The sequence below is a fragment of the Ptiloglossa arizonensis genome, chromosome 1 (genome assembly GCF_051014685.1).
Source record: "Ptiloglossa arizonensis isolate GNS036 chromosome 1, iyPtiAriz1_principal, whole genome shotgun sequence".
Lineage (NCBI taxonomy): Eukaryota > Metazoa > Arthropoda > Insecta > Hymenoptera > Colletidae > Ptiloglossa > Ptiloglossa arizonensis.
Genome location: NC_135048.1, coordinates 448,668 through 465,103, shown reverse-complemented (window position 1 = coordinate 465,103; position 16,436 = coordinate 448,668). Strand labels below are relative to the sequence as shown.

At 31.1% G+C, this 16,436-nt stretch overlaps 1 protein-coding gene across 1 annotated transcript in view; it reads left to right on the top strand.

Moving 5' to 3' along the window:
- Positions 1-8,072, top strand: part of LOC143154114 (uncharacterized) — a 207,580-nt gene extending 199,508 nt beyond the window's left edge. Inside the window, exons 18-19 of the mRNA XM_076325953.1 lie at positions 6,314-6,639; positions 7,957-8,072. Coding sequence (XP_076182068.1) covers positions 6,314-6,639; positions 7,957-8,072 — 442 coding nt within the window. The remainder of the gene's footprint in view (positions 1-6,313; positions 6,640-7,956) is intronic.
- The last annotated feature ends 8,364 nt before the right edge of the window (positions 8,073-16,436 follow it).

The window sequence follows — 16,436 nt, the reverse complement described above, 5'->3', positions numbered from 1 at the left end:
AACGTGTTTCGTAAAGTTTTATAGCAGGGAAAGTATCAATTGTTTATTAAATACTTTAATTTAACATTTGCTTAATTCTTATAATTTACACAATACGCGTAGTAGTTGCATTTTTTATTTAAAAGCGCTGAAATTCAATTAATCGCTTTTTTAGATAGAAAAATCACCGCGATAAATACTTGTGAATCGATAATCGATACGTGTAGCCTTGAGAATGTCAGTTGGATCTCAAGGAAAAATTCCTTCGCGAACAAGGAATATTTCAACGAAATGATATTTTAAGCCATTATTTATACTAGGATATTGTTAATAATTGTCTAATGTATTATCCTACGACGGTTGTTAATAATTATGATAAACAAACATCAAGATATTGCGAAATCTTCGAGGGCGAATGGTTTCGGTGAATGTTTGTTCATTTCAGCGATTGTTATTAACATTTACGCATGTTCCCTCTATTGATCGAACAATGTGCATCTTATTTATGCATTAAAAATGATTGATTCGCCTCTAGCAATTGATTTTGATCGAACTTCATAGTAAAGAGATGTTTCTTAAAGTTTTAAAACATGGAAAGTAATAATTGTCTATGAGATATATCAATTTAACATTTGATTAAAACATGAACAATCGAAATTTTTGGTAAAATAAGTGAATAAAAAATAATTATTATAAATAAATAATTAGATTTATTTCCGATTCTGTGTAAATTATTATATGCAGTAAATTGTATAAATAAAACTCTTCTGGAGGCTAAAGAGATTAAAAAAATATATTAAATATGTATTTAGAGTATTAGTGTATAATTTAACTATAGCTCAAATGATTTATAATAGAAATTATAACTATTATAATCATTTATTCGAAACGGAGAAACGGAGAAACGGAGAAACGGAGAAACGGAGAAACGGAGAAACGGAGAAACGGAGAAACGGAGAAACGGAGAAACGGAGAAACGGAGAAACGAAGAAAGAAACGGAGAAATGGATCAGTTCCTATTTCTTTAAATTTAATTGGGGAGGTATTTTTATTAATTAATTTAAATATTTGGTTGAAAATGTTAGTAATTTTATTTTTTTTTATGTTTTTTAAATTTTTTATATTCAATATATATATGTTTATTTATATTTTTCATGGGAAAGGTAATTATTTTTACAAGTATATAAATAACTATTCAGTATTTAATTATATAATAGTTTTAATACATTGAATCCCTTTAAATTTTATATTTTTAAATATAGTATTGTTTTATAATTAAGTTTAAAAAGTTTATTAAAATTATTGATTTCTAGAATCAAAGGTATAAATTTTATTTTAAATTATGAATTTCTTTTTATATAGTCTTATTTTAATATTTATTAATAGGGTGTGTTTTATATTTCTAAGTTTATATTTTTATTTGCCAAAAATTGATTTCATTATGGAGTGATTTTAATAAATTTAAATAGGATAATGTTAAATTTTTTAATTTATTTAGATTTTATGAGTTTAATATATTTAAGAGTAGTTTTATTAATTTCATCGATGATTGTAATTTGTAGGGTTGGATATATAGAGGGTGATATATATATATATATTGATCGGTATAAATATATGTTATTATTATTTATTATATCTATATGTATTATAATTATAAGGCCTAGAATTTTAAGTATTTTAGTTGGATGGGATGGTTTAGGATTAATTTCATTTTGTTTGGTAACTTATTGGTTTTATGTAATCGAGTAGGTGTTGTTTGTTTATTAATTTTAATTGTTTTGGCTTCAGTTAGGGGTTCTTGGGGATATATATTGATTGATAGAATAGGAGGCTGTATGATTTTGATATTATTAATTTGTGGAATAACTAAAGAGCTCAAATACCGTTTTCTTCTTGATTACCTGCTGCGATAACTGCTCCTACCCCTGTTTCTTCTTTAGTACATTCTTCAACTTTAGTTACTGCAGGAGTTTATTTATTAATTCGATATAGAAATATAATTATAATGTATAATATAAATTTCTTATTAACATTAATTTCTAGTTTAACCATATTAATGGCGGGTTTAATAGCAAATTTTGAGTATGATTTAAAAAAAATTATTGCTTTTTCTACTTTGAGTCAATTAGGGTTTATTCTAATAATTTTGAGATTAGGGTACCGAGATTTGGCTTTTTTTCATTTAATTGTGCATGCTTTATTTAAATCTAATATATTTATATGTGCAGGGGATTTTATCCATAGAATAATAGGAAATCAAGATATGCGGAAATATGGCGGTTTAGTTAAAATTTTTCCTATAAAGAGGATAATTATGATTTTGTGTTTATTGAATTTGGTAGGGTTTCCTTTTTCGTCTGGATTTTATTCTAAAGATATATTTTTAGAATATTTTTGTATGGAAAAATATAATTTAATTATAATCTCTATTTAATTTAAATATATCTCTACCTTTTTGACTATTTCTTATACAATTCGTTTGATTAGTTGGGTTTTATTTAATAAAGAATTAAATTTTAGACCTTTAGTAAATTTGGGGAAAAATAGTTATATGGTAAGGTCTATAGTTATAATATTACTATTTATATTTTTTTATGGATGAATATTTATAAATATATTTATGTGAATGTATGTTACTCCTGTGGGGGGGATTGATAAGTATATAGTGTTAAAATTATATCTAGTTGGTTATTTATTAAGAGGAATTTTTAATAATTTATGGTTTAAATATTTATTGATTAATAAGATTAAGAAAATTAATTGAAGGGGTAAAATTTAATATTATTAATATAATAGAGTGGTATATTTTATTTTTGATAGGGATGTTTTTATTAAATTTGTATTGTTTAAATAGCTTAAACAGTATAATATTGAAAATATTAGGATAATGCATATTTTGTATTTTTAGACAGAAATAAAATAAAAAGAATTTCTAATTCTTTTAAAATGATTAAAATCATTTTATTTCTAAATTATGAAAATATAGGTATAATTTTATTATTGATTTTTAATAGCAAATTAAGTTTTATAATTTAACTAATACCGAAGTTTATATGGTTTATAAAAATATTATATTTTCAGTATAAAGATAAATCAATGATTTTATTATACTATTGTTGTTCCGTTCTCTCCTCCTATCACTTGGATCTCTGGAGGAGAGATCCTTTTGAATGATTTATCCCCGTACGAGCCCCCAAATAACTATTGCTCTGATGTGGTATATTAAAGTATATTTAATAATATTATATATTACAATGATGGTAGTGTTAGATGTAGTGTCAGTGGTTAGTTTCGCTGGATACGTCTTTTAGTTGTCTCGTCTTATCGTCTTTTTAGTCATACCGTCCGCGACACACTGTTCGGACATACTCTCGTCGGCATACATACTTTGTCATACTCTGTCATACTATGTTCCTACGTTCTTCTCGCGCTCTATATAGTCATTCCCATTCATTCTCTTTCATTCCAATCCTCAGTCTCTCTCACTTCAGACATTCGGCCACGCTCGGCCATCCCAATCACCCGTCTTTTCTAAACACTCTTCACTTTCTCCGAACCACATGTATTTCCTTTCATCCCCATGCATTCTCACGCTCGGTCGTCGCACAAGACCCCCTGTAAAGGATACTCGTGCCTTCCAGGAAAACTAGCGGGCCGATCGGCGCTAAATGTTTACTTCAACTCGAGTCCAACCGCGCACGTTATCTTGTTTAGGCCTACGCTCGAAGCAGGCCTAAGCGGACGCCGAAAATCCGATACTACACTATATATATTAATAAATATCTCTCTAAATTGGTGTATAGAATATATATATATATATATTTATTAAATCAAGCTATTAATTGGAAATTAATTATATTTTATTATACCATATATATATATATATATATATATATATATATATATATATGATTTATTAAATCAAGCTATTAATTCGAAATTAATTATATTGTATTATACTACAATATATAGTACAATATGCAATTAATTGGAGATTTAATTCAATGAAATTATTAACAATAATTTACCTCTATTTTGGTTTCAATTAAAGTGTCATTTTAGAAATTTTATGTATCATTCTAGTCAGAGGGTCAATAGTAGAATTCAGATGATAGAAATAAAAGAATAAGAAGTGGTTATTTCATAATATTTATTAAGAGTAGTGATTACAGGAACAATTAATATAATTTCGATATCGAAAATTAAAAAGATTAAAGCAATTAAATAAAAATTAATGGAAAATGGTAGGCGATTTTCTGATAGTGGGTCAAATCCACATTCGAAAGGAGAAACTTTTTCTCGATTTTTAAAATTGGTTAATGAAAATAAGTGATTTGCAATAAAAATAATTATGGGAATAATTAGAATAATTATTATTTTAATGAAAATATGAATCATTTTAAATATATTTAAACAATAAAAATTTAATTATAAGTTAAATATAATTATTTATTATATTTATTTTATATTAATATATTCATCAGTAAATTATTATATATAGAAATAATCATACAACATCTACAAAATGTCAGTATCAGATAGCAGCTGTAAAATTAAAATGACGAATTGAAGAAAAGTGATTATTATTTATTCGAATTATAATAATTAATAATATAAAGCCCCCAATTAAAACATGTAATCCATGGAATCCTGTTGGTATGTAAAAAATTGATCCAAAAATCCCATCATTTATAGAAAAAGAAGATTGTTTATATTCATTAAATTGAAGACTTATCAAAATTATACTTAATAATCATGTGTATAAAAGATAAATTTTTCTATAAATTTTATTTTCTAACAAAAGAAAATTATGCCTTAAGGTTAATGTAAATCCGGAGGAAAATAAAATGATAGAATTTAATAATGGGATATCAAATGGATTTAGTATTTTAATTGATATAGGGGGTCAATTTACACCTAGTTCAATTCTTGGGCAAATTGAGTTATGAATATATGTCCAAAAAAAAGAAATAAAGAAAACTAGTTCAGAAATAATAAATAATAATATACTTATTTTTAATATAGAATGAATTGATTGAGAGTGAAATCCTTGAAATGTTCTTTCTCGAATGGTATCACGTCATCATAATGATAAGCAAGTAATTAATATAAATGGATTTGTTACTAATAGGGTAAAAAGATTTGAATTTGTGAATAAAATTAATCTTATAAATAAATTTATAATATTTATAGAAGTAATTAAAGGTCATGGTCTTGGGTTAACTATGTGGTAAGGATGCGTAAATATTTTCATAATTTGATTCATTAAAATATAGGGTTAATAAAATAATAAATACGTATATTTGAATTAAGGAGACTGAAATGTCCAAAATAAATAACATGTTTTGAATTAAAATTGTAAAAGGTATCCAAATTAGAAATTTTCTAACAGTTGAGCCTAATAAAGATAGTAGAAGATGCCCTGCTAGTATATTAGCTGTTAATCGAATAGTTAATGTTCAGGGTCGAATAATGTTTCTAATTGTTTCAATTAATACTACAAAATTTATTAATATAAAGGCGGTATTGATTGGTACTAGATGAATAAATATTTTTTTAGCATTGATAGTCCACCCAAAAATTATAAATCTAATTCATATAAATAATGATATAGATAAATTAATTGATACATGTCTTGAAGGGCTAAAAATGTATGGGAATAATTCTAAAAAATTAAAAAATACGATTATAAATATAAGTCTGTTAAAGATTAGTAAATTTTTGGTAAAGTTTTTTTTTGTCAAGATTTTAAATTCTGAGTGTAGAAATTTTAAAAATAAGTTTCAAAATGTTTGATATCGTGAATTTAGAACACAAAATTTTATTGGGATAAAAATGAATGGCAGTGCAAGTCTAAATCAATTTAATGATATATTATTTCTTGTCGATGGGTCAAAAACAGAAAATAAGTTTGACATCATTTATCATATATTTGTTCAATTATTCAGGTAAAATTTTTTTATTGTCAATAATTTTATTTTATTAATGTTGATAAATTAAATATTTGATGTCTCCTTCTTCTTCTTCGTCTTCTTCTTCTTCGTCTTCTTCTTCGTCTTCTTCTCCTTCTTCTCCTCCTCCTTCTTCTTCTCCTTCTCCTTCTTCTTCTTCTTCTTCTTCTCCTTCTTCTTCTCCTTCTCCTTCTTCTTCCCCTTCTCCTTCTTCTTAATGCTATTAAGATAGAATGAAAAGTTTGTAGACGAATTATTGTTACAATTTCTGATAACTGGACACGTGATAATATTGAAGGACATCCATTCAGCGTTATACCAGATCGAGGCTATTAAAATTATATTTACTATTCTATATTAGAAACTATACTATTTTATATTAGAAATTATAATTATCAGGTGCAAGGCACGCAAGAAGTGTCTGCCGATAAGAAGGCTCATCTTGAAGCACATGAAATGATGAAAGCAGTTGTCAACAACAACGATGAAGTAATCAAAATAGAGGGGAGAGTAGTTAATAGCGATGCCAATAAAGAGATAAAAATAGCAACAAACAATGCATTTTTGAAAGAACTGAATTCGGAAGATAAGGAAACCACAGGAACGAAAAATACAGTACCGATACAAATGAAGAGAGAGAAAATTCAGACGATGGAAACAAATTTGAAGGCGACTCAGCCTGAAAATGCAGAAGGAAAATTTATAGATAGTGAAAAGAAAAATTGTGAAAAGGGCTCGGAAACAATGGTAAAAGTATTATAAATAACAATTGACTTACATTTATTACTATTTTTCGAATTTTTATTTCCTTTAAATATTCCACTTTGTTTTTAATTATGTTCTATAACGTATACACCCATTAGTTTGTAAAATTATCAGTTTTTAACTACAAAATCCAAATGTTATAAAAAATATAGAAAATAGTGGTACTTTCTTTTGAGTACGTTAGAAATAAACGGTAAATAAAAATTTGTATAATTCTCGAATATTGTTGACACTTTAGCAAAAAGAAAATATTCAAATGTCTCTATCAGCAATTAATATTTAAAAATTTTTAAATTCGTATTATTTAACAGGAGTCCCAAGCAATATTGTCTCCGAAGGATTCTGCCATAATTAAAGGTAACTGTTTTTCACATTCCCGATTATTCAAATTCATTGATATATGAACAATAATTTCATTTATTGGTATTTTGAGAAAAGATTCAAATTTGTTAATATTTCAAGTACAATTGGACAAATATTTTTAATTTGTATTAATTTTATCGCTGTTTTTTTGACGCAAATTAATGTTCTATAAGTATACTTTCAAAGCTAGACTATTCATTTTCTAACATTGAAACTAATTAATTAATTCTAATAAAAATTTAAATATTGGTAATTATTTGATATTAATGATGATGGATATTAAAATTACTTAAAAGTAATATAAATATTTTTAAATTTTATGACCTAACAATTATACAATTTTACATTGCATAATTCATTTCGATCCCGATTTTCCACATTCTGTAATACTGAATGCAATAAAATGATCAGTTTTTTCATCGATAGAATGTTGAAATTGTATATTTTGTATTTTCATTGGTAAATAGTTTTTGTTACGTCAATTTCTGTAACAATCCGTGACGAAAATTATAAAAGCGATCCAATTAATTTTTTTTCGGCAATTGAAAGAAGACTCGATACAAAACTGTTCCACATCGATCGTTCTGTTCTCAAGGTCACACGTTTCAGAGACTAACGATTTCTTTAGATCACTGTTGAATCATTTTAAATATAATTGTACACTTTTAATTTATATAAAATCAAGGCACAAAGAAGCAATTTCAATCGGTATAGTTTAAAATAAAATATACTCTTAAAATATTGACATCATAAACATTCAAGTAACTTTAACGAGCTAACGATCGAAAAATTCAACTTGATACTCACTCGAATGTAATTAAATTTTATAGTCTCATACCATTTTTACCACTGATTTGTATATATTTTTATTATTATAATTTTTATTATCCTGTCACAGAAGACTCAGCATCCACAACGATTTTAAAAGGAGATCAAGAAGAGATAAAAAGCAGAAAAATTGCAAGAAAAAGACACATTAATCGATATATCCCAAGAAATAATCTCACCCATTAGCATTCTTCCTTCGAATTCAGTTTATTCCACTCTTATCAGATACACTCCTCTTACTTCTTTCCATTACATCGTTTATAATAGTCCATAATATGTTTCCAAAGACAGTTTTCATGTTTCTTTATACCTTCGTTAAAATACCAAACCTTGTATTCTAAAGGTTAATAAATAATACAAAATTATGAAATTCATTACCTCGTCATTTTATTTAACCCATTTGCATCATCGCTCTGCTTAAGCTGCCGCGTTCAAACATCAGTGACGTTATGTGCAGTAACGAGCATCAAAATTATTTACCGAGTTTATTAACAATATACAGTTTAAAACGATTAATACACAATTTTGTATAGCAAATATCGCATTTTACATTTCTTTGTTTTACAGAGAAGTAAGAACAAATATTTTTTTATACATAGAATAAATTTATTTAAATTCAAATGAATTAATTTTCGTGGAATTCTTTAAAGTGGTCAATACATAATGCTTCATCACAAACATCACATTTAAAGACTGTCTCTCTTCGAATTGACTTGCTCAAGCATACAACGCATCGTTTCGATGTTCTATTTCTCTTTGCTGGAGTTGCAGGTATCCGTACAGGAAAATGTCTGCCAGTAAATCGCGTAATGGAATCATTGACAGGTGTCTTATTTACATTTACGTTGGCCAAGTATTTATCAACAATTTCTTCGGCTAATAGCTGTTTATACACATGAAACGCTCGATCTTGCTTATGATTTTTAAAGATTACGTAACTGTTCAGCAGCATCATGTCAATAAAATAGAAAAATATTTTTTTATAGGCTTTTCTGCACCTGCGCGTAGTGAGAAATTTACTTAACATTCGGTCGCCAACACCAACTCCACCCATGTATTGATTGTAATCAATTACTGCGGTTGGTTTTAAACTCTTTTGTCCAGTATATCGGTTTCGTTTCCCCTTGCAAGCAATACCCCTTGTACAATAATTCACTCTCTTTCAACAAATTGATCACAACATTCGTGCTAGCAGATCCCGAGTCAGTTTTATCTTTTCCTGTATATATATTGAAATTGTGTATGTATCGCGATTGTGAATCACAGAGTTTATAAAACTTGACACCAAATCTCGCACGTTTTGTTCGAATAAATTGTATAAAATGCAAACGACTTCTACACGACATCAGTGATTCATCAATGGAAATGTTTTTATTTGGGACATGCATGCGAACGAAAGTTTTTTTTACTATTTCAGTGACTTCTCGAATTTTGATCAGTGGATCGTTACGATTATTTTTACTAGAAAAATGTAAATTTTTCGAGATAGAAATAAATCGGTTACGGCTCATAATATTCTTAAAATACGGAGTTTCTATACTTTTATCGGTAGTCCCATAGCTTTGAATCGTGGGCTTGGAAACTAGACTCATTAAAATATTTAAAGCAATAAATACTTTTAATTCGTCGCCTTCAAGTGGTATAAACTCTGCGTCGCTTGCGCCGTATTTATTTGTTTCTGTAATTATTTTTGTTATCAACTCCTTGTTGAAAAATAATTCAAAAACCTCCCTTCTCGACAAACCTCGTGTATTTACTGTTGCTCCACCTCCACTTGAAAAATCATGTATAATGGGAATATGATTTTCGGCTTTCCACACGTACTCTTGATTTATTAAACTGCTGCACTGTTCATTTTCGCTATCATCACTCGATGAGATTCTCCAGCAACGTTTTTTAGGATGTTGTGCCTCGATACTTGAATCCGAATCGAGATACTCAAAACTCATTGGGGAAACTAAATTTTAGATTAAATTATCGAATAATATTGTTTTCTAAATTTCGATTTCTTTAATTTAAATATAGATTGACAGCACTTACTCATAGTGGCAGTTTGAAAGATTTTCACAAAAGAGCAAAACTTATTTAGAATACACTGGTGTATATCAAACTGATGGAACCAAAAAGTTCTCAAAAGTGGTTAAACGTGGTCTGTCGCAACTGGTAAAATGGGAGTTGTAGGCTCGCGGATTATTCCGCGCTCGGTGATAGTTGACAGTCGTAGGCTCGTGGGCTATTGCGGGCTCGGTGATAGTCGATAGTCGCGACTCGCGTATTATTACGCGCTCGGTGATAGCTGACAGTCCCGACTCGCGTATTATTACGCGCTCGGTGTTAGCTGACAGTCCCGACTCGCGTATTATTACGCGCTCGGTGTTAGCTGACAGTCACAACTCGCGGATTATTCCGCGCTTGGATGCAAATAGGTTAACCTCTTACTCTCGTCTTTTTTAATTACGAATAAAATTTATCAGGTACAAAATAATACAAAAATTGTTGAAACAATGCTGAAATAATTATTTCGCAGTATTATTTGCGAAATTTGATTTGCATGTAGCTGATAAGATTATATTTGTCTGGTTGAGCTATTTCTTTGATTCGTTAATAAAGCAGCAAATTTTTGCGTAAAATGACAATTTTTCTTTTAAAATAACGCAACTCCAAAATTGAAAACTCGCTTTCTGACAAGTCGTGATCGATATACTATAATTTAATAAAATTCTTAACATAATTTAATAAATATAGGTAGACGTTTAGTTATAAATCTCTCCAATATAATAAACAAGAGTAAAATTATTCTTTTGAATGAAATTATTGAGCCAATAGATGATAATAAATTTTGACAGTAGTAGGAATCCGGGTAATCTGAATAACGTCGAGGTATTCCTATCATTCCTAAAAAATGCTGAAGGAAAAAAGTTATATTTACCCCAATAAATATTATATAAAATTGAGTTTTAAGATAAAATTTATTTAGGGTAAATCCTGTGAATAAAGGGAATCAATGAATTAATGAAGCAATAATAGAAAATACTGCTCCTATTGACAGTACATAGTGGAAATGAGAGACAACATAGTATGTATCATGTAGTATAATATCAATAGATGAGTTTGATAATATAATTCCTGTTAATCCTCCTATTGTAAATAAAAAAATAAAGCCAAATTATGAAATAATAGAAGGATTAATAATAAGTTTTGACCCGTAGTACGTAGCTAGTCATCTAAATACTTTGATTCCTGTGGGAATTGAAATGATTATAATTGCCGAAGTGAAATAAGCTCGTGTGTCTACATCTAAGCCTACTGTGAATATGTGATGTGCTCACACAATAAATCCAAGAAATCCAATTCCGAGTATTGCATAAACTATCCCTAGGTTCCCAAAAGTTTCCTTTTTCCCTCTTTCATTGAAAATGACATGCGAGATTAATCCAAACCCGGGTAAAATTAAAATATAGACTTCAGGATGCTCAAAAAATCAAAATAAATGTTGAAATAAAATTGGGTCCCCTCCCTCAGTAGGATCAAAGAAGGAAGTATTTAAATTTCGGACTGTTAATAACATAGTAATAGCTCCGGCTAATACAGGTAGTGAGAGAAGAAGTAAAATTGTAGTAATTAACACTGACCAAGCAAATAAGGATATTTGATCGAATTTTAAAGCATTATTTTTTATTTTAAGAATTATAACAATAAAATTAATTGGTCCTATAATTGAAGAGATACCTGCAATATGCAAAGAAAAAATTGTTAAGTCTATAGATAAAGATGGGTGATAAAGATTTGATGATAAAGGAGGGTAGATTGTTCATCCAGTTCCCGAGCCTGGGAATAATAGTGTTGTAAAAATTAAAAGTAATAATGAAGGCGGGATTAATCACAATCTTATACTATAATATTTATTCGGGGAAATGCTGTTTCAGGGAATCCAATTATTAAGGGAATTATTCAGTTTCCGAATCCTCCGATCATAAATGGAATAACTGTAAAAAAAATTATTACAAATGGAAACGCACAAAGAAACGGAGAAACAAAGAAAGAAACGGAGAAACGGAGAAGTAAATGGAGAAACGAAGAAATAAACGGAGAAACAAAGAAAGAAACGGAGAAACGAACAAAGAAACGAAGAAACGAAGAAAGAAACGGAGAAATGAAGAAAGAAACGAAGAAACGAAGAAAGAAACGGAGAAACGAAGAAAGAAATGGAGAAACGAAGAAAGAAATGGAGTAACGAAGAAAGAAACGGAGAAACGAACAAAGAAACGGAGAAACGAACAAAGAAACGGAGAAACGAACAAAGAAACGGAGAAACGAACAAAGAAACGGAGAAACGGAGATACGGAGAAACGGGGAAACGGAGAAACGGATAAACCGAGAAACGAAGAAACGGAGAAACAGAGAAACCGAGAAACGGAGAAACGGAGAAACGGAGAAACGGAGAAACGGAGAAACCGAGAAACCGAGAAACGGAGAAACGAAGAAACGGAGAAACCGAGAAACGGAGAAACGGAGAAACCGAGAATCGGAGAAACCGAGAAACGGAGAAACGGAGAAACGGAGAAACCGAGAAACGGAGAAACGGGGAATCCGAGAAACGGAGAAACGGAGAAACCGAGAAACGGAGAAACGGAGAAACCGAGAAACGGAGAAATGGAGAAACGTTTCTCCGTTTCTTTGTTCGTTTCTCCGTTTCTCTGTTCGTTTCTCCGTTTCTTTCTTCGTTTCTCCGTTTCTTTGTTCGTTGCTCCGTTTCTTTGTTCGTTTCTCCGTTTCTTTGTTCGTTTCTCCGTTTATTTCTTCGTTTCTTCGTTTCTTTCTTCGTTACTCCGTTTCTTTCTTCGTTTCTCCGTTTCTTATTTCGTTTCCCCGTTTCTTTCTTCGTTTCTCCGTTTCTTTGTTCGTTTCTCCGTTTCTTTTTTCGCTTCCCCGTTTCTTTCTTCGTTTCTCCGTTTCTTTCTTCGTTTCTCCGTTTATTTCCTTGTTTCTCCATTTATTTCTCCGTTTCTACGTTTCTTTCTTCGTTTCACCGTTTCTTTCTCCGTTTCTCGGTTTATTTCTTCGTTTCTCCATTTATTTCTCCGATTCTCCGTTTCTTTGTTCGTTTCTCCGTTTCTTTGTTCGTTTCTCCGTTTATTTCTTCGTTTCTTCGTTTCTTTCTTCGTTACTCCGTTTCTTTCTTCGTTTCTCCGTTTCTTTCTTCGTTTCCCCGTTTCTTTCTTCGTTTCTCCGTTTCTTTCTCCGTTTCTCGGTTTATTTCTTCGTTTCTCCATTTATTTCTCCGATTCTCCGTTTCTTTCTTCGTTTCTTCGTTTCATTCTTCGTTACTCCGTTTCTTTCTTCGTTTCTCCGTTTCTTTCTTCGTTTCTCCGTTTCTTTCTTCGTTTCTCCGTTTCTTTCTTCGTTTCTTCGTTTCTTTCTTCGTTACTCCGTTTCTTTCTTCGTTTCTCCATTTCTTTCTTCGTTTCTCCGTTCCTTTCTTCGTTTCTCCGTTTCTTTCTTTGTTTCTCCGTCTCTTTCTTCGTTTCTCCGTCTCTTTGTTCGTTTCTCCTTTTATTTCTTCGTTTCTCCATTTATTTCTCCGTTTCTCCGTTTATTTGTTCGTTTCTCCGTTTCTTTGTCCGTTTCTCCGTTTCTTTCTTCGTTTCTCCGTTACTTTGTTCGTTTCTCCGTTTCTTTCAACGTTTCTCGATTTATTTCTTCGTTTCTCCATTTATTTCTAAGATTCTCCGTTTCTTTCTTCGTTTCTCCGTTTCTATGTTCGTTTCTCCGTTTCTTTCTCCGTTTCTCGGTTTATTTCTTCGTTTCTCCATTTATTTTCCGATTCTACGTTTCTTTCTTCGTTTCTCCGTTTCTTTCTTCGTTTCTCCGTTTCTTTCTTCGTTTCTCCGTTTCTTTGTTCGTTTCTCCGTTTATTTCTTCGTTTCTCCATTTATTTCTCCGTTTCTCCGTTTCTTTCGTCGTTACCCCGTTTCTTTCTTCGTTTCTCCTTTTCCTTCTTCGTTTCTCCGTTTCTTTGTTCGTTTCTCCGTTTCTTTCTCCGTTTTTCGGTTTATTTCTTCGTTTCTCCATTTATTTTCCGATTCTCCGTTTCTTTCTTCGTTTCTCCGTTTCTTTCTTCGTTTCTCCGTTTCTTTCAACGTTTCTCGATTTATTTCTTCGTTTCTCCATTTATTTCTAAGATTCTCCGTTTCTTTCTTCGTTTCTCCGTTTCTATGTTCGTTTCTCCGTTTCTTTCTCCGTTTCCCCATTTATTTTCCGATTCTGCGTTTCTTTCTTCGTTTCTCCGTTTCTTTCTTCGTTTCTCCGTTTCTTTCTCCGCTTCTCCGTTTCTTTCTTCGTTTCTCCGTTTCTTTCATCGTTTCTCCATTTATTTCTCCGATTCTCCGTTTCTTTCTTCGTTTCTCCGTTTCTTTTTTCGTTTCTCCGTTTCTTTGTTCGTTTCTCCGTTTCTTTCTTTGTTTCTCCGTTTCTTTCTTCATTTCACCGTTTATTTCTTCGTTTCTCCGTTTCATTCTTCGTTTCTGCGTTTCTTTGTTCGTTTCTCTGTTTCTTTCTTCGTTTCTCCGTTTCTTTCTCCGTTTCTCGGTTTATTTCTTCGTTTCTCCGTTTCTTTCTTTGTTTCTCCGTTTCATCCTTCGTTTCTCCGTTTATTTCTTCGTTTCTCCATTTATTTCTCCGTTGCTCCGTTTCTTTCTTCGTTTCTCCGTTTCTTTCTTCGTTTCTCCATTTATTTCTCCGTTTCTCCGTTTCTTTCGTCGTTACTCTGTTTCTTTCTTCGTTTCTCCGTTTCTTTCTTCGTTTCTCCGTGTATTTCTTCGTTTCTCCATTTATTTCTCCGTTTCTCCGTTTCTTTCTTCGTTTCTCCGTTTCTTTGTTCGTTTCTCCGTTTCTTTGTTCGTTTCTCCGTTTCTTTCTTCGCTTCTCCGTTTCTTTCTTCGTTTCTCCGTTTCTTTCTTCGTTTCTCCATTTATTTCTCCGATTCTCCGTTTCTTTCTTCGTTTCTCTGTTTCTTTCTTCGTTTCTCCGTTTCTTTCTTCGTTTCTCCGTTTCTTTGTTCGTTTCTCCGTTTCTTTGTTCGTTTCTCCGTTTATTTCTTCGTTTCTCCATTTATTTCTCCGTTTCTCCGTTTCTTTCGTCGTTACTCCGTTTCTTTCTTCGTTTCTCCGTTTCTTTCTTCGTTTCTCCGATTCTTTCTTCGTTTCTCCGTTTATTCCTTCGTTTCTCCATTTATTTCACCGTTTCTCCGTTTCTTTCTTCGTTTCTCCGTTTCTTTCTTCGTTTCTCCGTTTCTTTGTTCGTTTCTCCGTTTCTTTGTTCGTTTCTCCGTTTCTTTCTTCGTTTCCCCGTTTATTTCTTCGTTTCTCCGTTTCTTTGTTCGTTTCTCCGTTTCTTTCTTCGTTTCTCCGTTTCTTTGTTCGTTCCTCCGTTTCTTTCTTCGTTTCTCCGTTTCTTTCTTCGTTTCTCCGTTTCTTTGTTCGTTTCTCCGTTCCTTCCTTTGTTTCTCCGATTCTTTCTTCATTTCTCCGTTTATTTCTTCGTTTCTCCGCTTCATTCTTCGTTTCTGCGTTTCTTTGTTCGTTTCTCTGTTTCTTACTTCGTTTCTCCATTTATTTCTTCGTTTCTCCGTTTCTTTGTTCGTTTCTTCGTTTCTTTCTTCGTTTCTCCGTTTCTTTGTTCGTTTCTCCGTTTCTTTGTTCGTTTCTCCGTTCCTTTCTTTGTTTCTCGGTTTCGTTCTTCGTTTCTCCGTTTCTTTCATCGTTTCTTCGTTTCTCCGTTTCTTTCTTCGTTTCTCCATTTATTTCTCCGTTGCTCCGTTTCTTTCTTCGTTTCTCCGTTTCTTTGTTCGTTCCTCCGTTTCTTTCTTCGTTTCTCCGTTTCTTTCTTCGTTTCTCCGTTCTTTGTTCGTTTCTCCGTTCCTTTCGTTGTTTCTCCGTTTCTTTCTTCATTTCTCCGTTTATATCTTCGTTTCTCCGTTTCATTCTTCGTTTCTGCGTTTCTTTGTTCGTTTCTCTGTTTCTTACTTCGTTTCTCCATTTATTTCTTCGTTTCTCCGATTCTTTCTTCGTTTCTCCGTTTCTTTCTTCGTTTCTCCGTTTCTTTGTTCGTTTCTCCGTTTCTTTGTTCGTTTCTCCGTTCCTTTCTTCGTTTCTCGGTTTCTTTCTTCGTTTCTCCGTTTCTTTCTTCGTTTCTCCGTTTCTTTGTTCGTTTCTCCGATTATTTCTTCGTTTCTCCATTTATTTCTCCGTTTCTCCGTTTCTTTCGTCGTTACTCCGTTTCTTTCTTCGTTTCTCCGTTTCTTTCTTCGTTTCTCCGTTTCTTTCTTCGTTTCTCCGTTTATTACTTCGTTTCTCCATTTATTTCTCCGTTTCTCCGATTCTTTCTTCGTTTCTCCGTTTCTTTCTTCGTTTCTCCGTTTCTTTGTTCGTTTCTCCGTTCCTTTCTTTGTTTCTCCGTTTCTTTCTTCATTTCTCCGTTTATTTCTTCGTTTCTCCGTTTCATTCTTCGTTTCTGCGTTTCTTTGTTCGTTTCTCTGTTTCTTACTTCATT